Source organism: Schistocerca piceifrons, chromosome 2 (genome assembly GCF_021461385.2).
Source record: "Schistocerca piceifrons isolate TAMUIC-IGC-003096 chromosome 2, iqSchPice1.1, whole genome shotgun sequence".
Classification (NCBI taxonomy): Eukaryota; Metazoa; Arthropoda; class Insecta; order Orthoptera; family Acrididae; genus Schistocerca; species Schistocerca piceifrons.
This window is the reverse complement of record NC_060139.1, coordinates 238,036,250-238,060,934: the sequence shown is the minus strand read 5'-3', so window position 1 is coordinate 238,060,934 and position 24,685 is coordinate 238,036,250. Positions and strand designations below refer to the sequence as shown.

At 42.8% G+C, this 24,685-nt stretch overlaps 1 protein-coding gene across 8 annotated transcripts in view; it reads left to right on the top strand.

The window, feature by feature from the left end:
• Positions 1-423: 423 nt before the first annotated feature.
• Positions 424-24,685, top strand: part of LOC124777276 (Fanconi anemia group A protein homolog) — a 246,329-nt gene continuing 222,067 nt past the window's right edge. For 3 of the 8 annotated variants that reach the window (XM_047252617.1, XM_047252612.1, XM_047252619.1), the window contains exons 1-2: positions 830-920; positions 2,291-2,354. In XM_047252617.1, the coding sequence (XP_047108573.1) occupies positions 846-920; positions 2,291-2,354 (139 nt within the window). In that variant the 5' untranslated portion in view covers positions 830-845. The other 5 variants (XM_047252614.1, XM_047252615.1, XM_047252613.1 and 2 more) reach the window with 5 other exon arrangements.

Sequence of the window (24,685 nt, the reverse complement as noted above, 5' to 3'; positions counted from 1 at the left end):
AACCTAATATTATTATACAGGTAAACTGGGTCTTTCTTCATAAGGTCTTCTCGTCTGCTATTAACAAGCCATTTTCTACTCCTAAAACGAAACATTCATCATTTATACACATATAGTTTGCAAGTGAATCCTGACGATACAGTTTTGTAACATGATGGTATATTCCTCCCAGGATCCTTAGGAAACCTAAAAAAGACAACTGTGGTGTCTTCTTCCCTTTTTTTGCTGCAATTTATTGCGCTACAAACGCTCCCGATGGTAAAAACCATTGTATAAATCAAAATAAACAATCACTATTCGCTTTCACGATCGCGCCGTATTCACAGTTCAACCTACCGGCCGTTTGGGGCGCTGCTGGCGCTGTAGGCAACAAAATAGAGGCGAAGTGTCGCGACTGTTATGTTAGACTGTGGTAATACATTGTCTTCTTCATACATGGATATCCTTGCAGGAGGCGTGCCTCGTTTATGTTCATCTTTGGGATCTTGTAATGTGGCGCTGTGATTTGACAATATGGATTGTACGCGCGAAACTCAATTTTATCTGTTGTAGTTATGTTAGAATTTTGTGTATGTCATTGTTATATATTGCGCTTATTATCAAAAACATCGCCTAATATTTTGGGAACCTGTTATGTTACTCTTTTTTGAGAAGTGTACTGTAATTTTTAATTTTGTAAGTGTAATTAAAGGTTAGCAATATATTTTGTCAACTTGGTTATGTTTGTTTTAGCTCTATTTTCCTGTGTACACCAGTCATTGTGTGATTGTGTAACGGGAATGGCAACACTTACAAAAAATAGTAGCTACAAAATCAGTAATAACCATATTGCAGCACTGTTGGGGATGAATGTTTTATTCCCTTTCAAGTTCGTAATTAAAAAATTAGAACACGAGTTTCTGCTCATAACAGTATCGAAGGTAATTCGGTAGTGATGCTCGAGTTGATATTTGGACAATTACCACCTTTTTCATGCCATTAGGATTTATTCGTAGACCGACAACAGAACCCGGCCTAGCATCGCTTGTACTTTTTTTTTTTTTTTTTTTTTTTTTTTTTTTTTTTTTTTTTTTTTTATATAAAAACAATGTGTGTCTACCAAATATCATTCGGTGGTTATCAAACCATGCTAGTTTTGAGCGTGGTTGTCTTCGTATGGCACGTAAGAATTATTTAATTAGAGTTTAGAAAGAATCCGGGTGTATGATTACACAAAATTTGTCTTGTAGTCTTTTCTTTAATGATGACACTTCGGCCAGAACAAATTTGAATGTGACCACAAAGTATTCAATTAATTCTGATAAATCTCGGACAACAGCACCATACAGATAGCACCAAATAGTGACGAGCAAAACTGTGCCAATTTTCACTGCTTAATTACTAAATATTCATTGTGATGTGAAGTCGTTAACTGCAGACTTGCGCCAGAGAATGCTTTGGCAGTTTTTTAACCAAGTATGAAGTAGCGTGTTGTCTACATAAAGATCTAGACAACAGAAAGTAAGATGCATGCAAGAAACACTATCTACATCAACAGTCACTTGTCAAGTAGTCTGACAAATTTTAGTTATGTATCGCTGTACGTGCGAGTAATAAGGATGCCTAGATGGCCGACTGGTGTAGATTTGACTTTGATCTAGAATGTCGTATGTGTAGTACTTATAAATAAAAGTGTCTCACTGCCAGTTCCACTCTGGTGATAATCACAGCAACTGGTGGCACACAGTTATCTGTCTGACCATTGTCTGGGGCAACATTACATAATATTTTACAGAAAGAAACTCGTAAGAGGTATGGCAAATACGGACAACACAAATTAGAGGCTAACAAGAATCAGAAATTGAAACCAATCAAATACACTCAAAATGCTTGATTAATTACAGTTGTGTTCATAGTCCTTGCGATTATAAAATGGAACTATGCAACTGGTTGTTACATTTCATAGTTTACATTTCAAAAGATTTCTGTGAGGTGCACAATAGTTACTATAGTTTTAAGATTATAATTGTGATTGTCTGCCCATTATTATCATTACTACTATTATTACTGAATTTAACAGAAAATTATTATAACCAATTTAAATATAGCAGTTTGAAATCAACATCAAAATTTTCCAAATTTTTTTAACAAAATAACTGTGATATGAGACAATTTGATCACTGGGCATAATACAGCATATTGCAAAACATTTTGATGTGAACATTTTTTCCTCTTTTGATTAATTGCCTTATTAATTTTATTTTCCTTGCAATTGAAATTCGCTTGTTACTTTTAGCCTCTTGTTTTACAGGTATATTTTGTCCATGTATATCAAAACTGTATCTCCACCATGGATAAGTTGATGGACCTATTTGGTGAGTCAGATAAAATACATACACCTTTTACAATACTTACAACAATTTTTGTGTTGTGATTGATACCATTTAAGTATTTTTAATACCACTTAAGTATTCTTATCAGTGATTGTATAATAAACCTTTTATATTGGTTGAAACTGCGAAACACTGATAATGAAAATGAACTCCTCCTTAACGAGCCAAAGATTTTCTGGACTAATGTCCCTGTGAGAGAAAGAGATGTCTTTAGTATGGATAGGGACAGTGATTTCTGTGCTTGGATGCAAGCTGAGTTGGTGACCGTTCGCTCACAGCTCCAAGTGGTACTAGCCTGTGCTACACAGCTTGAAGCCTGTGAACATCGCTGAGGGGGAGCAGATGTGAAGATCTCACCGGTCCCCTGATCGGTCTACTGCTGTGGCTGCTCTGGTTACTGCCGTCATTGAGGTTCTCCCTCACCTGTGGTCAAGTGGGAGGTCATTTCAAGGTGTGGCTGGCAGCAAAAAACTTCCCAGGAGGCTGATCTAAAGGTATCCCTGGTTTGCCTGACAAACAGGTTTCAGGCACTGTGTGTGGCTGACAAAGATCCTGAGTCGGATGCAGTCACTTGTACTGTTTCAGAGGAAGCTGCTCAGGCTGAAAGGTCCATGCATTCACAAAGGATTGCTGGTAGTGGGACCTCCAGTGTTATGCACATAATTGGACCCTTTAGCGATATAGCTGCTATCACTCCCCAATGAAATGTTACAGGCCCTGTGCTGTTCCTAATATGTATAAATGATTTAGGAGACAATTTAAAATTGTCAATAGATCAAGATCAGTTACAAAGTCATTTAGACAAGATATGTGTATGATTCAAAGAGTGGCAATTGACAGTAAATAATGAAAAGTGCTAGGTCATCCATATGAGTATGGCGATAAAAAGAATCCATTAAATTTTAGTTACACGATAAATCACACTAATCTAAAGGCCATCAGTTCAACTAAATACCTAATGATTATGATTACGAGCAACTTAAATTGGAATGGTCACATAGATAGTGTTGTGGGTAAACCAAACCAAAGACTATGTTTTATTGGCAGAACATTTAGAAGAGGCAACAGGTATGTTGAAGAAACTGTCTACACTATGCTTGTCCATCCGCTCTGGGGATAATTCTTGCATGGTATGTGATCCTTAACACATAGGTTTTAGGTGGATGACATACAAAAATTTCAAAGAAAGGTATTATCGGGAAACGGGAAAGTACGTCACGGATATGACACCCTAGTTGGGGTGGCAACCATTCAAACAAAGTCTTTTTCGGAGCAGTGAGATCTCTTCATGAAATTTCACTCACAAACTTTCTCCTCTCACTGCAAAAACATTTTGATGACACCCATCTACATAGGGAGAATAGATCATCATAATAAAATAAGAGAAAGCAGAGCTTGCACAGAAAGATTTAAGTAGGGTGAAGTGGGGTAATTGTAACCACGTTTTGGCATAGTTCAACTTTGACACCAAATTGCCAACTTGTTATTGAAGATATGATTTTGAAATTTCTCATGCTTAAAGTTTGACTTATTGACTTTTAAACAATCTACATTTTGTTTTTGAAAAAAGAAATTATATGGTCAACTAATTGTTTTCAAAATTTTGTGTTGTGAGGTTACACTTGCCTCATGGTTCGGGGCAAGTGTAACCCCGCATTGTTGTACCCATACAGAGCACTGTAAAAGAGACTTGGGGTAAGTGACCCGATTTCCCAATTTTTACTGAATTTGAGGATTTTTGAATTATTAAAATATCTTAAATTTTACTCAAGACATGAACTTTTTTGCACACGCCTCTTCGTATATTATGAAATACACAGAAAATGTTAGCTAAACTAAAAAATAAGTGTTAGCCTAAACCATAAAACACTGAAACAGAATGCTTCATACATGATTGATTTTTGTTTTAGGCCAGTAATTTATTAGTTTAAATTCTACCAAAGTAATATTTTTTCTTTGGTAGGCAATTTATCAAAAATAATAAAATATCTAGTATCAAGAGAAAAGAAAAATTCACTTTTTATTATTTTTCATGGTAATTGAACTAAAGTTGTTGGCAGTTTGTGTTTAACGCTAAACTGCCCTAATTCAACTTATTATATTCATACTTAGGCCCTAACTATTATTTAGTCACTGAATGTTGTATGAATCAAATGTAACACCAAATGTCAGGTCTCCCCTGCAACTCAAAGTAGGCTCAGGCAGCACTGAAATGACATCAGAGGATGGAACTTCCTTCTCATCTTTTCTATCAGCCCAGTAGAATGTGGTGCCATGCTTTGTCTTATTTTTGCATCTGAGGAAAATCACTTCTGGATCTCCTAAATCAATAATTTTGGTAACTTGGCCAATAAAATGAACTTTCTTACATTTTGTTGCAAAAGCTACCAGAACATAGTTTCCAACTGTAATTTTATCTTTGGCATCAAAAAAGTTTGCCCCTCTTTCTTCTTCACAGTTAATCATTTCTTTCCTGAGATCGTCCAGTGTTATTATGGTCCCATTTTCTTCATCACCACTTATTAACGCTAGGCCTCCTTCAGTTTCACTTTCTTCACTTGTTGATTCAACTTCCAGTCTTTTTTTCCTGTTACCCACATGAGTAATCAGGGATTTTTCTCCACAACATTCCGAAATGCCATTTCTGATAAAGTAAGAGCACTTTGTTTGGAAGATTTACTTTTCATTACCAAGCCCTTTTTTATGTCGATAATGCTTTTTCATTTTGCTTTCGCCTTATTATTCTTGTTTCCTTTGAAATCTTTTTCTTTACAGATGGCATCTTGAAAAGTGATAACTTCAGCTCCTGGTGCAATCCTTTTCTTCTTTGTTTTACCAGTGGAACTACACTGTCGGACTGTGTCATATTTTATAAACGGAAACGTGGTTTAAAAATATAGTAGACTTAAATAAAAAATAAAATATATCTCACACAAACTCAGTAGGCCTACAAATCCAGCACATCAGGTATTCTGGTATCCATATGTACAGGAAGGCCAGTTTAGTTGATCTAGTGTGATAGCAAAAACAAGGTTACGGCTTAAATAAATCTGTTCCGGTAAGTTTGTTTGGGGCAAGTGTAAACTCGCAGAGTGAAAATGTAGACGTCAATTCAAGTCCAAAAATGATTTACCAATTTATGTCAGATTTGACAACTTGTGGTAAAATATAACAAAGAAAAGAGTAAATTAATATGTGTGATAGGTCAGAGGTAAAAATACAGCTTCTTTAAGGTACCATAAGCCGTGGTTACACTAACCCCATGGTTACACTTACCCCACTTCACCCTATTCATTTTTCCTGCGCATTGTTTTTGAGAGTCTAACAGCAAAAAAAAAAAAAAAAAAAAAAAAAAAAAAAAAAAAAAAAAAAAAAAAAAAAAAAACAGTCTGGAAGTGGTTTCAGGAACACACTGCCAGGCACTGTGAAGGGTATTGCAAAGCTCTCATGTAGATGTAGCAGGTCCATTCTGAGAAGTCTGCTGACTGAGTTTTTGTCCCAATATGAAACACAATTTTGATCTTTCAGGGATTACATTTTGATACAGCAGAGAGATAGAGATTTTACATTTTTGCTATCACTACTGCACAGGATCTTAATCAAAGGTAGTAACTTATTTTTCTTTCTTTTTTAATAAACACTTTATTGATGCTTCATTTTGTTTACAAAATAGTTTTCAATCAACAATTTTAATTCCAGATAAAAACTGTACATAGTACATCATCTTCGCTGTCATCATCATCGTCATCACTATTGTGTGGTTCCAGTTTATCAGATACTGTTCATGAGCCTCTTCCACTTTCTTCTGTCCTTGTGCAGTCTGTCATGGAGTATGTCATCCATTGTCCTTCCTCTGGCAGTGAGGTCTTCCTTGTCCATGTCCAGCCAATGGGTTCTGGGTCTTTCCTTTGAAGCATTTTCCTTTCACCTCTCAAAATTGATTCGGGCTGTTCTTGTAGTCCCCAACCTCCTTAGGTGCCCATAGTACTGTAGTCTGGCTGTGCTGATTCTGTCTAAAAGAGATGTCTTCATTCCAGCTTTCTTCCTCGCCTCCTCATTCCTTAACTTACCTTAAACGTCTGGAAATTGGATCTGAGGAGTTTCATTTCTGACTGATGGAGCCTCAATGACTGTCTCTTTTTGATGATGCAGGCTTCAATGCTGTGGGTCAATATTGGTACAAAGTAGCTACTGAACATCACTAATTTCGCTTTTTCTGGAATCTTGTCATCTAATAAAAAGGTTCTCATTTGCCAACAGAATTCAGCACTCTTTTGCACTCCTGTCTAGTCAAATTATTCCTGGAGATTATACTTCCAATGTGTGGAAAATTGTCTGCTCACTCCAGCTGGTGGTCACCTAGTTTCATACTTGCAGAGCGGCCATCTCTGCTGACTACCATGACCACTGTCTTGGTCTTACTGATGTGGAGGTTGTACTTCTGGAACTTGGATTTCCGTATGTTTAATTTCATCTGAACTTCCTCTTCTGTTTCAACTCAGATTATGATGTCATCTTTATTAAATCATCCATAACAGTGGTGAAAATTAGTGGGGACAGTGCACTGCCTTGCTGGACTCCACTCTTGGTATGGAACCATGATGATTGCCCCTCTACAATTTGCACATAGCCAGTACAGTCCTGGAATGCCATCTGGATTTTCCTTACCAGTTATTCATAGTAAAATGAAACAGAAAGTAATTTAAAGGTAATAAATCAGGAAGACACATATTACAAGTAGGAAAATAAACTCAAAAGTTTTCCTCATGAGGAAAAGTAATAATTGTCTTCCCTCGTAAGCAGCTAGTTGTTTCAAAGCTATTGGAAGTTCTTCATATATAAATAAATGGAAAATTTTTGGAGAATGAAAAATAAATTAATTAAAGCAATAAAAGTAAGGAAATTTTTACTTTCTTTTGAAAGTCTGTATCATGAATAGCATCTACCACATTGCTAAAACGTTACACTGATTATACACATTGTTCATGCTTTTGGACTGCAAGTTTTTGTACTACAGTGATTCATACAAAACATCATCCTATTCCTTCCTTGCAAAATACTATTTGTAACATGTCACGAAATTCTTTCCTGTGTTTTTTTGTTGAATTGTTTATAGAAATGTCACAATGTAGAATTTGTAATCTTCCACAATGTCCGAATTACGTTTTTGTTTGGTCATTTCCTATCACTCATTGCAGTATTGTAGTCAAGTGGACTTTCATTGCACATGTAGTAATTTTGTAATCACAGTTTAACAAAAGTATATCACAATTTACTTATTTCATCTGTTCTTCACACCAACACCATGAAATCTTCTTTAAATTCTGGAGGTAAGGAGATACCATTGGTTACTTCATTTATTACATCAGAAAACTTATTGCTGACGTTATTTCAAAACCTTTTGCAAAATTCAACTGGTAGTCCATCTGGCCGTGTTGTCTTGTTCAATGTGGAGGTTTTAATGACATCCAGAAGGTTCGCAGTGGAATATGTTGTCATTATCTCTCTGTTGTTTTTCTGTGGTTACAGTGTCAGTACCTTTGAGACATATTTCTGAAAATTGCTCATTGTATTCAACTGTAATATATAAGTCCTTAAAAACTGGATAATGTCTTTAATTCTTTCTTTCTGTTCCAGAAGAATTTCCTTGTTTGTGGTTCACAGTTTATTCGTAAATGTCTTCCTTCTGTTCTTCGTTTGCCATATGAAATAATACAAGGAGGCAGTTTTTTCTTCTACATTTGTTTTGTGACCCGGATTTTATCTTCAAACTGTTGATCAGTTTTCTCTTTAACTTCATTAAAATTTCTTTCATTTCCTTTATTTGTCTAAAGTGCTGACTAGACAAAACGGGCTGAACATAGAGTTCTCTCAAATAAAAGTAATAAAATTCTGTGATGTTCTTCATAAGTCTGGCTTTTTATTTTCCATATTTAATCATTGTCATCCACAGTTTCTGTTTTGAGAGTGTAGTCCACCATTCGATGTTGGGCCGTATATTGTTCCTGATCCAAGACACTTGTTCCAAATCATTCCTATGGATTCATCTAAAACCCTATTGTCAAGGACACTTACATTCAATTTCCAGTGTCCTCACTTGGGCACAGAAGGTTTTTTGCTTGGCTACGTTGATGCTACAACATACTCCACAGTGGTTGAAAAAGTGGTTGGATTTGTGTCTATTGAAGACACTTACTGTTTAAGGCATTCTGATACACAAAAAATCAATTCTGCTTTCTGCAAGACTTGTCATGTATCTAAATTTAACTGTTGTAGTGTACAGCACTTCCCAAGTATCTTTTAGATTTATGTTCCTTACAAAGTCACACAATTCTTGCAAAAAATTAAAGTTAGGATTTGCTCTTTTGCTTGTAGTACGCAGTTCCACTACTCTGCAATCAAAAGATTTTCCAGGTTGTCTTTTAAGAGGTGGATTGTAAAACAGAGAGATTCTCTACAGGTATGCCGTCTTTCACTGAAACTGCAGTCCCAAACTCATTTTCAAAAACCGCATATAAAATTTCATTAAAACCTGGAAAAATTAAATCTGTGTATGATTGCTTCCTGCAGTAGGCTACATAGGTATCAGCATTGTAGAAGTCTTTCAAGGTACCTAATTTTAGAAAACTCCAAAACCTGTTGTTATTTGTAGTCATTATGTTCTACAATTGTGTTGTTCTTTGTAACAGCCTTTCCAGTTAATGTGAAAAAGAAAACTGTTAGACATGAACACTGATTTAACATTAAGTCTTCTTTATATAATAATTTTGACACAGATTTTCCATTGCAGTTTATTACAGTGAATCTGAGTGCAGTACAAGGGGTCACTCACCATCATTTCCATTCTCAATCATTATTTGAAGTGTGTCATCAGCTGTTGTCACATAATGTTCCATTTCTTACATTTCAGTTGCCCAGTCCATTTTATCTGAAGTGTTCTTTTTTTGCTTTTCTCCATATAATCATCTTCGCAGCCGATCTTTGTTAACTGTTCCCCCCCAGGGTGCTTGCCATTCTTTGGCGGGTTCATGCTTGGCTACCACAGGGCCCCAGCCTGTGCAGCATCTTTTCCCTTCCGTGGTGCATGTCTATCCTCTTGCTATTCTTTTTCCCCTCCCTTGAGGATCATGTCTGATGTGTTATTGGGAATGTTCTGCATTGTCCCTCGTTGACATAAGAACACTCTTCACCACTGTTTTTCGTGCCGTATTCCTTTCTTTGTTTCCCTTCTCCTATCCTTCCTCTGCTTCAGCATTTGAGGTTCCCCTTTTTCTTCTTCCTTCCCGTGCGCTCCTGAAGACCGGCCCGTGTGTCTGACACGTAACGGATGATTGGGTAACGCGTAATTCTCAGCCCCCGGGTCGACAGTTAGGAATCACATGTACTGCCTGGTACAGGCCAGGCGCAGGGAGGGGTGATTGCCTGAGCTGCTACCTTCCCAAACTGCTAATTGGTTCCTCTGCCAGGTGTTCAGGAGTTGTGAACAATCACCTAACGCGGTGCGCCCCCTTATGCATGGGGCTCCCAGTTGGAAGGAGCGTGTCATCGGAGACACTGGCAATCATGGGGGCACAATGAGCCAATCATCTTCACAATCAACATCTATGAAAGAAAACAGAATGAGGCTAGCGATTCAAAGACCCTTCCAACTGCACCACAGTTTCTCATGATTTCACGTACAGAAGACGGTCAGTCCTTTGCAACGGTAAATCCGTTTATTATTCAGAAAGGTGTTGATGCAGTTGCCGGCCCTGTCAAATCCTACTCCCATTTATGTAATGGCACTTTGCTTTTGGAGACTACTTCTGATTCTCAAGCACAACATCTGCTTGTGGCCTTGCTTCTCCAAGGCTATCCTGTTCATGTCAGGGCCTGTAGAACTTTGAATTCTTCCCATGGTGTTATTTATGCTAGACTGCTCTATGGTCTGACTGAGGCCGAAATCCAATCATATCTCTCTGATCAGGGTGTCATTGCTGCTCATCAGGTGATGAAAAAGGTAGATTCCTCCTTAGTGCCCACACACACTCTTTCTCTCACCTTTGATAGAGTGGTGCTTCCATCCAAGATCAAAATAGGCTATGAAATTATCACAGTCCGACCATACATTCTGAATCTGATGCACTGCTACCAGTGTCATCCTTTTAACCACACTAGAACGTCTTGTTGACACCCAGCCAAATGTGTAACCTGTGGTAGGGATGTGCACTAGGGTGATTGTCCGCCTCCTTCTCCCCGCTGTATCAACTGCATTGGTGGCCACGCCACCTCCCTTCAAGATTGTCCAATGTATCTGGATGACAGGCTGTCCAGGAGATCCGAGTAAAGGAAAAAATGCCTCACCCAATCGCTTGCAAGTTATTGGCTAATTGCAAACCCTGTGTTCTATTGTCTGGCACTAATAGTTCTGTTCTTGCTACATCTCGCACCCTGAAACACATGGCAACGCGGACATGTGACCTCAAATTCAGCTCTTAGGTTGTGAAATCGCCCTGTGTCAAGGTAGCATCGCCGGGCCCCTCGTCCAGCTGTGCAACAAGCCATTAAACTCTCACCTCAAGGTTTGAAGCCACCAGCTACACAACAGTAGGCCAGAAGGAGTACTCCCATGAAGATTTCTAACATCCCTCTAGCCAGCCAACGCCTGAGTCTTTCTCTGCTAACTGGGCTTGAAGAAGTCCAACAATGGCAAATGGTCTACTCCTTCACCGACTCGAAGATCCTCTTGATGGTGTCGCCACGTGATACCCTCACCCGGCCGGGCCTCCGTGTCATTGGTGCACACCACCAATCATTTTTCAGCGTTGGACTCCACAGACTGACAGAACAAGAAAGCCAATGCTTCTGTGGACCTCATGCAGCAGCATCCTCCTGTCTAGCAAGTCTTCGCAGGCTGGCACTCAGCAACCACTGAGGTGACACTCCTTCATTTTTCCTCATCATGACTCTCCTCCAATTGAATGTTTGCGGCCTTCAATCCCACAAAGAATATTTACAGCTGCTTTTAGAATTGCAGTGCCCCCTTGTATTCTGCCTTCAGGGAACAAAATTGTGTCCTCACAACCACTTTGAGCTCTCGCATTTCTTCCCGGTCCATTTTGACCTTCCCCCCAAGGTCGGCCCCCCAGGGGGTCCACAACTCTTTTGTGGATACGTGCGTGGTGAGCACGGGGCCCCGAGCCATTGCAGCCTTCTTTCTCTCCTGGGCTGCATTTCCTTTCCCTTCCCCTCCTTTCCCCTCCATGCTCCTTTCCCCTCGCCCTCTCCTCTCCCTCTATTGGTGTCCTTGCTTATGTTGGCCCCGCTATCCTCCTGGTTCTGTTGGTTTTACACTCCGGCTTTGTTGCATAATCATCTCCTCCTTTTGGCATTCCTTGGTCCCCCTCTGGGGTTTGACCTCCATTACAAAATTTCTCTTCCATAGTGTGAGCCATTTGGGGAAGAGCACCTTACCTAATGTCTCCGACGTGCGCCCTCCTAGTACATTCCACCTTTTCTTTTACGTCGTTGTCTGATGCTAGGGTGCACAGCCAGCACGGTAGCCAGCACGTGTGGTGGGGTCGCTATGTACCCTTTTGGTTGAGCCCCCTGAACACACAGGGATCACACTTCTGATACCTGAGCTGTGACCTCCTCATGCATGACTTGGAGTGGTTGCTCGTCATCCTGGAGCATCGGAACTCCCGGCAATGGCCGCCGTGCCAGACGGCCCTTGCTGTGGCAGGGTGGCACCCGTGAGGAGAGCCCCTGATCGGAGTGGGTGGTATCAGGGCGGACGCTATGCAGATGAAACGCATACGGGTCCAAAACTCTGGCCGTTCTTCTGCGGCCGTCTCTCTGCGTGGTACTGATTCCTCAAGTGCTGCTTCTCTTGCCCCTTCGGCCTTCCCTTCCATGGCTACCTCCTGGGAAGAGGGTCAGGCCCGTCGTCTAGGGGCAAAACCTTTCCCCCGTTATCTAGTTTGCACCAGGACTGATGGAGATACTTTCACCAGTGTCAAACCTTTATTCTTTGTGGAACACATTGAAGACAAGTTCGGCGAAGTGGACTCCCTGAGCAAGATGCGGTCTGGTTCGTTGCTGATAAAAACTGCTTCAGCTGCCCAATCTGCGGCCCTTCGTGCCTGTACCCATCTTGGCACAATTCCTGTGTCCATTACCCCTCACCAGTCTCTAAATATGGTACAAGGTGTGATTTTTCACAGGGACCTCATCCTTCAAACTGATGAGGAACTTCGGGACAATCTCGGACGGCGGGGTGTTCACTTTGTTCGGCGTGTTCAGAAGGGTCCTAAAGATAATCGTATTGATACTGGTGCCTTTATCCTGGCCTTTGAAGGGGATACCCTTCCTGAGAAAGTTAAGATCATGGTCTATCGCTGTGATGTGAAGCCGTACATCCCACCTCCTATGCGGTGTTTTAAGTGCTTGCGTTTTGGCCACATGTCTTCTCGCTGTTCCCAGGACCCTCTCTGTGGTGACTGTGGACGTCCACTCCATGAGGGGAGTCCCTGTGTTCCCCCTCCTGTATGTGTAAATTGTCATGGTAGTCATTCTCCACGTTCACCAGATTGCCCAGTATATAAGAAAGAAAAAAAGATACAGGAGTATAAGTCCCTTGATCGTTTAAGCTACACAGAGGCCCGTAAGAAATATGCACAATTGCACCCTGTGTCCATGACATCTAGTTACGCCTTGGTTACATCTTCATCCCTTCCTCCCCCTTCCCTACCCCCATCCCGGACCCCTCTCCTTCCCCCCTCCCCTGCGGCTCCCACACCTTCTCCTCTGGGCGCTGCTCCCCCTCCCCAGCCGAAGAAGTGTCCCACTCCTTCGGCGTCTGCCGGTCAAGGGCGCCCCTCCCGGGATGCCCCTTCCCAGCACCTTCCAGGTCAAAGGTCTGCTGCCGCGTGGCGACCGCGAGAGCCGCGGTCTATCGGCCCCCCAGTTGCCCGGTCTCTTTCTGTTCCTGATCTTGCTGCAGCTGGCTCCTTTATGCCACACAGCCCTCCTCGATCTCAGCCTGAAAAGAAGAAGAAACATAAGTCCCGGGACAAAGAGCCTCTGGTGTCAGCGGAGGTCCCTTCTCTGACTTCACCACCGGATTCTGACCTGTCGTTCATGGATGTCGCCCCCTCCTTGTCGGTGACGGGTGGGGACCCGGCGGTATGACTGGATTTAGCGTGTTCAGCCCTCATTTAAACCATCGTTTTGTGGTTCTCCAATGGAATTGTAATGGCTACTATCGTCACCTTCCGGAATTGAAATCCCTTCTTTCGTCCTACTCTGCAGCTTGTGTGGTTCTCCAGGAATCTCATTTTACTGATGCTCACTCACCGACTCTCCGTGGGTTCCGTGTTTTCTGTCGAAATCGGGTCGGACCCTTGCGGGCTTCTGGTGGCGTTTGTACGTTGGTCCGTACAGACATTGCTAGCACGTGGATTCCTCTCCAAACTACATTGGAAGCGGTTGCTGTTAGGGTCCACTTAGACTCTGCAGTCACAGTTTGCAATCTTTATCTCCCTCCTTACACCTGCTGCCTTAACCACCCTTCTTCAGCAACTTCCTCCTCCCTTCCTCCTCCTTGGGGATTTTAATGCTCATCATCCTTTGTGGGGCAGTGCCTTTCCATCTCGACGAGGTCTTCTTATAGACGAATTTATTGCAGACCACGACCTGTGCCTTCTTAATGATGGCTCCCCTACTCATTTCAGTGCTGGTCATGGTACCTTTTCTGCCATTGATCTTTCTCTTTCTTCTCCCTCTCTCCTCCCTTCATTACACTGCTCGCCACACGACGACCTTTGTGATAGTGACCATTTCCCGTTGATTATCACGCTCCTTTCCGGCTCCCCGATGGACAGGTTACCTCGTTGGTCTTTCCACCGCGCCGATTGGCCTCTATACACTGCACAGGTCGAGTTTTCTCCCTCTTTGTCGGGTTGTATTGATGACGTCCTACGTGACGTGTCTGACGCGATTGTTCGCGCTGCTAACCTTGCTGTCCCGTGCTCATCTGGGCCATTTCGTCGCCGGCAAGTCCCGTGGTGGAGTACGACCATTGCCATTGCCATCCGTGATCGCCGTCGAGCTTTGCAACACTTCAAGAGGCACCCATCCGTAGCCAGCCTTACTACCTTTAAGCGCCTTCGCGCTAAAGCCCATTATTTAATCAAACAGAGCAAGCGGATATGTTGAGAACGATTCGTTTCTGCCCTTGGTTCCACTGTCCCTCTGTCACGGGTATGGGCTACACTTCGCTCTCTCCAAGGTTGCCATCGGCAGTCCACCCTCCCAGGCCTTCACCTCCCAGATGGCATTTGTACGGACCCATTAGTTCTCGCAGAACATCTTGCGACTCATTTTGCAGTGGCATCAGCGTCAGCCTCCTATCCAGCTGCTTTCCTTCATCAAAAACAGCAGGCTGAAGCTCTCACCTTATGTTTCACCACTTGTGAGTCAGAATCTTACAACGAACCTTTTACTGAATGGGAATTTCTTTCTGCTCTATCTTCTCCTGATACGGCCCCTGGCCCAGATTCCATTCATAACCAACTGCTTCAACATCTCAGTGTTCCACAACAGCAACATCTTCTTCGGGTGTTTAACCGTGTCTGGCTCCAGGGTGACTTCCCTTCTCAGTGGAGGGATAGCATTGTGGTTCCTGTCCTTAAACCTGGTAAGAACCCCCTATCTGTTGACAGCTATCGGCCAATTAGTTTGACCAGTGTTGTTTGTAAGTTACTTGAACGGATGGTAGCCCGTCGGCTCACTTGGGTCCTCGAATCTCGGGATCTATTGTCCCCTTACCAGTGTGGCTTTCGAGAGGGACGATCTCCAATCGATCATTTACTTCACTTGGAATCCGCAGTTCGGCAGGCTTTTTCCCAGCGCCGCCATTTGGTTGCAGTGTTTTTTGACCTTTGCAAGGCCTATGACACGGCCTGGCGCCACCACATCTTACTAACCGTTCATCAGTGGGGTCTTCGGGGCCCACTCCCGATTTTTATCCGCCAGTTCCTGATCCATCGGTCATTCAGAGTTCGAGTTGGTACTGCTTTTAGTTCTCCACGGACCCAGGAGACGGGCATCCCACAGGGTTCTGTCTTGAGTGTCCTTCTTTTCCTCATTGCTATCGATGGACTTGTGGCCTCTGTCGGTCCCTTGGTCGCCCCTGCCCTGTATGTGGATGATTTCTGCATTTGGGTTAGTTCCTCTTCGATGCCATCTGCAGAATGGCAGCTCCAGGTGGCTATACGGCGTGCCTCTGCATGGACCCTCTCACACGGGTTTCAATTCTCTCCTTTAAAATCGCGGGTGGTCCACTTCTGTCGCCGTACTACGGTCCACCCTGATCCAGAGCTCTATCTTGCTGCACACAGATTGCCTGTGGTTCCACAGTTTCGTTTCCTGGGTCTTCTTTTCGACAACAAGCTCACTTGGCTGCCCCATATCAGACTCCTGAAGGTAGGATGTTTCCATAAACTCAATGTCCTTCGCTTCCTTGCCCACTCCTCTTGGGGTGCGGACCGTTCCCTCCTCCTCCGTCTTTATTGTGCTCTAGTTCTGTCACGTTTGGACTATGGTTGTCAAGTTTATGGTTCAGCTGCTCCTTTCACACTGCACGTGCTGGATCCAGTCCACCATCGTGGTATCCGTTTGGCCACCGGTGCCTTCCCTACTAGCCCTGTTGATAGTCTCCTGGTTGAAGCTGGGATCCCCCCCCTTTCTGTTCGGCGGTCCCAGCTTCTGGTGTCTTATGCCCTCACTATCCGTTCTTCTCCCACTCATCATTCCTATTCTATCCTGTTCCCAGACCATGGACGTCGCCCACCCGACTCCCGCCCTCGGGCGGGTTTACCGGTTGGGCTGCGCCTTGCGTCTCTTTACCGTGATTTTCAGCTTCCTTCTTTGTCCTGTCTTCCTCGCTCCCTCCCCTCCTTCCCTCCTTGGTTAGTTCCGCGGCCTCGAATTCGGATGGATCTCCGCCGCGGTCCGAAAGATTCCATCCCCCCGGTGGTGTTCCGTTCCTTTTTCCGCCAAATTTTATGGGAGTTTCGGGATGCTGTTGTTTTTTACACTGATGGCTCTAAATCTGCTGATCATGTTGGGTATGCCTTCACGTCCTTTGTTGGAACGGAAAATCATCTGCTGCCACCTACATGTGGGGTGTTTACTGCGGAATTGATGGCAATTTCCTGGGCCCTTACCTTTATTAAACAATCCCAACACAACCGCGTTTTGTTATGTACGGACTCGATGAGTGGCCTTCTTGCTATTGACCGGTGTTTTTCGCGCCGTCCCTTGGTCTCTGCCATCCATGACCATCTCGCTGATCTTCACCGTGCTGCTTGTTCCATTGACTTCCTATGGGTCCCGGGCCATGTGGGTATCCCGGGTAATGAGCTCGCTGATCTTTTGGCTGGGGGAGCAGTTACTTACCCCCCGTTTTCTGTAACCCCTCCTGCAGCGGATTTACGGCTTCACATCAAATCCCACTTCGCACAGTCATGGGCCAATTCTTGGGAGGCTACTCCACTGTCTAATAAACTTCGTGCAATTAAGGTGAGACTGGGCCCATGGCGTTCTTCCTTTCGCCTCTCCCACAAGGACTCGACCACACTGTGTCGTCTCCGCATTGGCCATACCAGGCTGACCCATGGTTTTCTTTTGCGTGATGAGCCACCCCCGCTATGTGGTTGTGGAGCCTTCCAGTCAGTGGCCCACATTTTGGTTGAATGCCCCCTTCTTTTGGCTCTGTGTGCTAAGTACAGACTCCCCCACACTTTACCTTTGATATTGGCTGACGATTCCGCGATGGTCTCTCTGGTTCTCGGTTTCCTCCGGGAGAGTGGTTTTTATTCTCAGTTTTAAAGTTTTTAATCTCTCTCTGGTGTTGGGGCAGGGCGGTGAGTGTTTGGGTGTCTCCCACTGTAGGCAGTGTTCAGAGATTCCCGATTCACCTCCCTGACCAGAATCCTCTTTTCTTCCCCTTTTACTCTGTTTTTACCCCTTCTTTTTAAGGCTTGGTTAGTCTTTCTATTCCCATCCGTACTTTCTGCATTATAGCAGTTGTACCTTTTAAGTCACAGGTGGTCTTGCCTATGCTGCTTCAGCATAGTGTTGGGTTCGTTCTCTTGCCGACTTCCCTCATTTGTTTTTACTAATGACAACGTGACTGCCCTTTTACGTTTTTCCCTTTTTCCGTTTTATTGTTCTGACTTTTCTGAGATGTCCCGTTACCAGAATGGAGTCTATTTGAATCAAGGGACTGATGACCTTGCTGTTTGGTCCCTTTAACCTCAAACCAACCAACCAACCAACCAACCCAAGGTCGGCATTCCATCTCACGGGGGAGTCATGCTGCTCATATGGGATGATGTTCATAGTCAACCTATCTCCCTGACTACCAATCTTCAAGCTGTTGCGGTTCACCTTTTCCTTCCTCACCTGACTTTTTCCCTTTGTACTATTTACATCCCTCCATCATTCGATGACACCAGGGCAGACTTCCTCCAGCTTATTGGCCAGCTACCTCTCCCGTTTCTGCTACTTAGTGACTTGAATGCGCATTGTCCCCTTTGGGGTTCTCCCAGAACCTTTCAGAGAGGTGCCCTCTTGGCTGCCCTTCGTAATCAACTTAGGCTTAACTTCTTCTGCCCTAACAGAGGAGCACTTACATTCCTTTTTGACTGCTCACACACCTATTCCCATTTGGATCTATCCTCCTGCACAGCCCAGCTTGCCCAACGTCTCGAGTGGTCAATTCTTTCTGACACTTACTCATGTGAGTATTTCCCATGTGCTGTTCGTTTGCTGACTCCCACCCCACCTGTGTGCACACCCAAATGGCAGCTTATGAAGGCTGATTGGTGGCTTTACTCCTCCCTGGCGACCTTCGAAGAACAAGATTTCCCCAGTTGTGATGACCAAATGGAATATCTTAAAAACGTTATCCTGACCGCTGCAGAACATTCCATTCCTTGCAATTCCTCTTTACCATGCCGTGTCCCAGTTGCTTGGTGGACTGAGTGGACTGAGGCATGCTGCGACACAATTCGCGCACAGATGTGCTCTCCGTGTTTTTAACCGTCATCCCCTGATGGCAAACTGCATTCATTATAAACAGATGTGTGCACAGTCATCGCGTTCTTTGGGATAGGAAAAAAGCCAGCTGGATTTCATTCACTAGTTCCTTTAACAATTCCACCCCTTCCTCTGTCATATGGACCAACCTCCAATGGCTCTCTGGGACCAAGTTCCATTTCCCAATCTCTGGCCTGACAGTATCAGACGATGTCATTGTGGACCCTGTTGCTGTCTCCAACACCTGGGACCGCCATTTTGCAGAAATTTCGAGCTCTTCCCACTACCACCCTGCCTTCCTCCATCGGAAATTAGCAGAGGAGGCTCGGGTGATACCCTTTTCTTCTCAGAATCATCAGTTTTACAATGGTGCATTTAATATGAAGGAGCTAGATCATGCTCTCAGTTCATCCCGATCCTCTGCCCCAGGGCCAGATGCTGTCAACATTCAGATGTGGCAGCACCTTTCTCTTGCAGGCAAGCACTTTCGACTTGATTTGTACAACCGCACCTGGGCAGAGGGCACGTTTCCCAGGCACTGGTGTGAAGCAGCTGTCATACCCATACTTAAGTCCGGTGAGGACAAACACCTTCCTGTTAGCTATCACCCCATTTCTCTCACCTTCCGTGTTTGCAAGGTGATGGAACGTGTGATTCATTCCTGGCTGGTATGGTAGCTCAAGTCTCGCAATTTACTAACCACTGCACAGTGTGGATTTCGAGCGCGCTGTTCTGCAGTTGACCAACTTGTCACTTTGTCCACCCATGAATGGTTTGCTGTGAAAATCTAACACCTGCTGGAGAAATGGTATCCTCCGTACTCTCTACACGTGGGGCTTCTGTGGGTGCCTGCACTGTTTCCTTGAGGAATTTTTAAAAGACCAAGTTTGAAAGTGTGTGTGGGTTCCGCCTTGGTCGGACATCTTTATCCAGGAAAATGGTTTGCCTCAGGGTTCCGTCCTGAGTGTCGTCCTCGTTACTATCACCATTAACCCTATAATGGCCTGTCTTCCGCGAGTTACCTCTGGGTCCCTTTTAGTTGATGATTTTGCCATCTATTGCAGTTCTCCATGGACCTGTCTCATTGAGATGTGTCTTCGGTGATGTCTCGTTTGTCTTTCCTCATGGAGCATCAACAATGGCTTTCATCTTTCCACTAACAAATGCTTTTGTATGAATTTCTGGTGGCACAATTGGTTTCTTCCACCATATTTACATCCTGGGCCTGTTGCTCTTTCGTTTGTTGAAACTATGAAATTCCTGGGGCTCTTACTCGATAGGAAACTCTCTTGGTCCCCCCAAGTGTCTTACCTGGCAGCCCACTGGACACGATCCCTGTGTCCTACGTGTCCTGAATGGTACTTCCTGGTGTGCAGATGGAACCATCCTCCTCCGTTTGTACCAGTCCCTTGTCTGTTCGAAACTAGACTATGGGTACTTTGTTTATTCGTCTCCACGTCCGTCCCTCTTACGCTGTCTCAACACTATCCACCATCGTAGCATCCGTTTCGCCACTGGCGCCTTTTACGCTAGCCTAGTTGAGAGCCTACATGCTGAAGCTGCTGAACTACCACTGTGACTATCCTTAGCAGGTGTGCAAGCCGTTTTTCTGCCATGCGTGGCCACCCATCCTATGCCGCCTCCTTTGATGACTCCTTTGCCAGTATGGCGCACGTCCGTCCTCTCTGTCACCTCCTGGAGTCCGCTTTTGGCACTTGCTTTGGTGGCTTAATTTCACACTACCTGCAACTTTCCCAGTGGTTGTGAACCCTTCACCTCCTTGGCTTTGTGCAGTGGCCCATGTTCACTTTGGCCTTCATTCACTTCCTAAGGACGGTACTCCATCCTCACTCTAATGCCTTCAATTTCACGATCTTCGCATGGAACTTCGCAATAGTACCTTTATGTACACTGATGGCTCTCGGACTGACCATGGTGTTGGGTGTGCCTTCGTCATTGGAACCAATGTTTTTTGGTATCTTCGGTATTGGCATTCAGCACATTGCTCAGTATTTACAGCCAAGTTCTTCGCCCAGTATCAGGCCATGGAGTACATCTGGTGACACAGGCTTTTCGTTTGTGTCTTCTGCTCAGACTCTCTCAACACCCTTCAAAACGTCTGTGCGCTGTACAGCTCCCATCCCTTAGTGCAACAGGTCCAGGAAAACTGTCATTTGCTCACTCTTGATGGAGGCATGGTGATGTTTATGTCAGTCTGCCAGGAAATGAGGCTGGTGACATTGCTGCCAAAGCTGTAGTCCTCATACCTCAGTCCACTAGTTTCTATGTTCCCTACGATGATCTCTGTGTTGCCATCTGTCAGGAGGTGGTGTCCCTTTGGTATTGCCATTGCCCCTCTCTTCGTGGGAATAAGCTGCATATTATTAAGCCTCCCCCAACGGCTTGAACGACCTCCTCTCAGACCTCCTGCTGGGAGCAGGTCATTTTAACTAGGTTGTGTATAGGGCACCGCCTTTTTAACCATCACCATTTGTTAAGTGGAGCTCTCCTACCACTTTGTGCACATTGCACCCAAGGGTTAACTGTCTGCCATTTCCTGATGGAATGCCCATTTTTTATCTGTTTACTTTCCAGCTTGGGTTTTCCATCTGAGTTATCAGCTGTTTTATCGAAGGATGCACAGGCTGTCGACTATGTTTTACGTTTTATCCATCGTACAATATGGCGAAGGCCGTTTAATTTTTGGTTTTGGACCTCCGTTTCTGTATGGTATGTTTTATAGCCCTTTCTCCATGTCCCTGTTTTTAGCTGTCTTCTCTTATGTCGATTGGGATTGATGTGTAGTCGTTTTTTAATTCCTCTCTGTCTTCATGTTCTGTAGTTTTGACTTGGGCGCATATGACCCACAGTTGTTTTTGTGCCCTAAAACAAAACAAAACAAAACAGACCGTTGTTAATTGTTGAGTCATCCATACTTTGTTGTCTACTATTTGATCTGTGAGAAATGATGTTTCTGTCATCCTCTTTGTCTTGACTGTACATAAAACTATCTGAAATTTCCTTGTTCTCTTCTGCTCTGTCATTAATATGTTCTTTGTTTTTCATGTTACTTAGATGCAGTTTTCTTTGTTTTTAGGAGTCTTATATTCTGCTGCTAGATGTGCAATCCTCCCCATATTTTTCTTTTGTGGTGCCACACTATGTTCTTTGGTAACAGTAAGTTTAGTTCCCTTGTTATTTAAGTCATCTGGTATGGATGCAGCAGTGAAGCTTCGTCTTTAACAGAGAGACTCCTGTAGATCAATCCCTCACTGTTTCAAATCAGTGGAATTCTTTGGGTGTGCAGCTTGTTAGATGTGAGATGGTTTTGCTACTTGTTTCCTGTTTCACATTTGTCCACTTGGCATGGGGCTGCGGTACACCACTTGGCATTGTCTCTGTGATTTCGTCAGCTATTTTGCTGCCCCAATAATAAAACACATACACTATTTATAGTACCTCATTTCCTGATATAATGCTATCAGCATCATGTGTTTTAATCCACCTACATTCTATTACTTTTGTTGATATCTCGTAACTGTTTTTAAGATACTGTCCATTCTGTTCAACTTCTCTCACAGGCCCTTTTCCAACTCTAACAGAATTACAATGTCATCAGCAAACTGCAAAATTTTTGTTTCTTCTCCCTGAACTTTAGTTTTATTTCCAGATTTCTCCTTGTTTTCCTTTACTGCTTGCACTGTGTACAGGTTGAATAACATCTGGGGAGGCTACAACCTTGAATACTGCTTCCCTTTCATACTATTTGACTTTTGTAACTGCACTCTGGTTTGTGTACACATTGTAGATAGCTTTCGGCTTCCTATATTTTACACCAGCTATTTTCAGAATTTCAAACAGTGTCTTCCAGTCAACATTGTCGAAAGCTTTCTGCAAATCTACAAATGGGATGGCCATAGGTTTGCCTTTCATCAGCCTACCAACTAAGGTAAGTCATAGGGTGAGTACGAACTCATGTGTTTATACATTTCTCCAGAATGCCAACTTTTGTTTATTGAGGTCAGCTTTTAGCAGTTTTTCCATTCTTCTGTACGTAATTCATGTCAGTATTTTGCTGCCATGATGATTGATAATATTCACACCTGAAAGCACCTGCCTTTTCTGGAATGGGAATTATTACATTCTTTTTGAAGTCTGAAAGTATTTCACCTGTCTTTACACATCGTGCATTCAAGTTGTGGTAGTTTTGCCATGACTGACTCTTTCAAGGATGTCTGTAATTCTAAGGCAATGTTGTCTACTCTAAGAGACTTGTTTTGACTTCCATCTCTGAGAGGTCTGTCCAATTTTTCTCACAATATCTTATCTCCCATCTCATCGTTTATTTCATCTTCTCTTTTTGCTATATTGTCATCACATCTATTTCTCTTGTGTAGCCCTTCTGTAAATGCCTTCCAGCTTTCAGCCTTCTCTTCTTCTTGCCATCCGAGTTCTATTCCCATTAAGGTGCTTGTCTTTTCTCCATATCTGTCTGTGATATTCCTACATGTTGCTTCTATATTTCCCATACTCATGCAGCTTATGCAGCCTTGCATTTCTCTTCAAGCCATTCCTGCTTTGTCAGTTTGCACTTCTGCTACTTACTAATTTAAAGTCTGTGGTAGAATTTAAATAATGAAAGAAGTAAAAGTAACAATTCACGTGAGTAGTTGAGGCAGCGAGTCATTAACAGTACTGTAAAAAGGATGGGAAACGTCACCAGCTTTGATACAAGTTGTCCTTCAGAACTGATTGGATACACATATTTACACGCACCTACACACAAATATATCTACGTGGCACACAGTTAAATTGTGAGAGCAAAGAATTGATCACTGCAAACTCTGTTAAATATCTGGCATTACTATAAGCAAAAACTTTCATGGTCTGATCATGGATTGCTTAATGAAGCAATTAAACAGTTTTGGTTATGCAGTGAGAGTTCTAAATAAAGTAACTTATTTAGCTTATAAGAAAAAGGCAAAAGTCCTGAGTTCAAGTCTTGGTCTGGCGCACAGTTTAAATATCCCAGAAAGTTTCATATAAATGAACAGTCTGCTGCAGAGCGAAGATTTCATTCTGTTAAAAAAGTTCTTTATCATGCATATTTTATATCCATTGTAAGATATGATATAATGTTTTGGGCTACTGAGAAAGCAAACCTCCTCAGTATATTGAAGCTACGGAAAAAAATAATCTGAGCTGTGGTGGGAACAAATAGTAGGCAGTCATGCATATCTTTATTGGAAAGCCTTGACATAATGACAATTTCTTGTATGTTTATATATGAAATATTCCTCTTTAAGCTAAAAAAATCCATGTCTGTTAGAAGGAAATTCTTTTATACCTACTTAAAGAACAAGACATATACCAGATTATAAGTTACTTTGTCGCAGGCTTAGCTGGTTTGAAAATACCCTGTATTACTACATGAATTTGAAGCTAAACACTAAGTTACGGTCTAAGTTCAAGGACTACAAGTTAGAAACCACAAAAGCAAACGAAAAGTACTTAAAAAGCTTATGTTGTTATAGTGTAGAAGATTTTATAAATGAGGAAGATGAGTAGGAGATATTAATCTTTCTTTTTACCTTATAATCTCCGTGTATATGTGTGTTCTATTTTAATGGAGGTATGTGTTCTTTTTTATGTACCCATATTTATAAACTAGAGAAGCAAACATTGAAAAATATGTAAAAATGTGTTATAACAGCATGGAAAAATTTAAGAAGAAATGTGACACCTATTTAGTTTTTTATGTTGTAAGATGCGTTCACATGCTTCTTGTACATACTATTTTTATATGTACCTACTAGCTGTTATGCTTCTCCTGCATATCGGTAGTTTTATTGTGATGAGTGATGATGAGTAAGTAAACTAGTAGTTTAGGAGATGTCTTTGTAAATAGTGCTGTAGAGACATACTTATAAAAAAATGTATGCAGTGCCGGTATGCAGGTACATAATGAATTTGAATTATTTTGATGTTTGTCGAATCTGAAAACATGTTGTATATTTTCTAATTATATTTAAAAATGTCTCAATTTATTACATTCATGCAGAAGTAGGGTTTCTCTCGCTCACCTAGTACTGGATGTGAAACTTTGCCTCCAGAGCAACACATAACAACTATTTCTCTGTTTCATTTTAATGCATTATTGTGCCTACATTTTTGATCTGTCCCCCTGTGATGACTAATTTATGAGTAACATAGATAGTTAATAGATC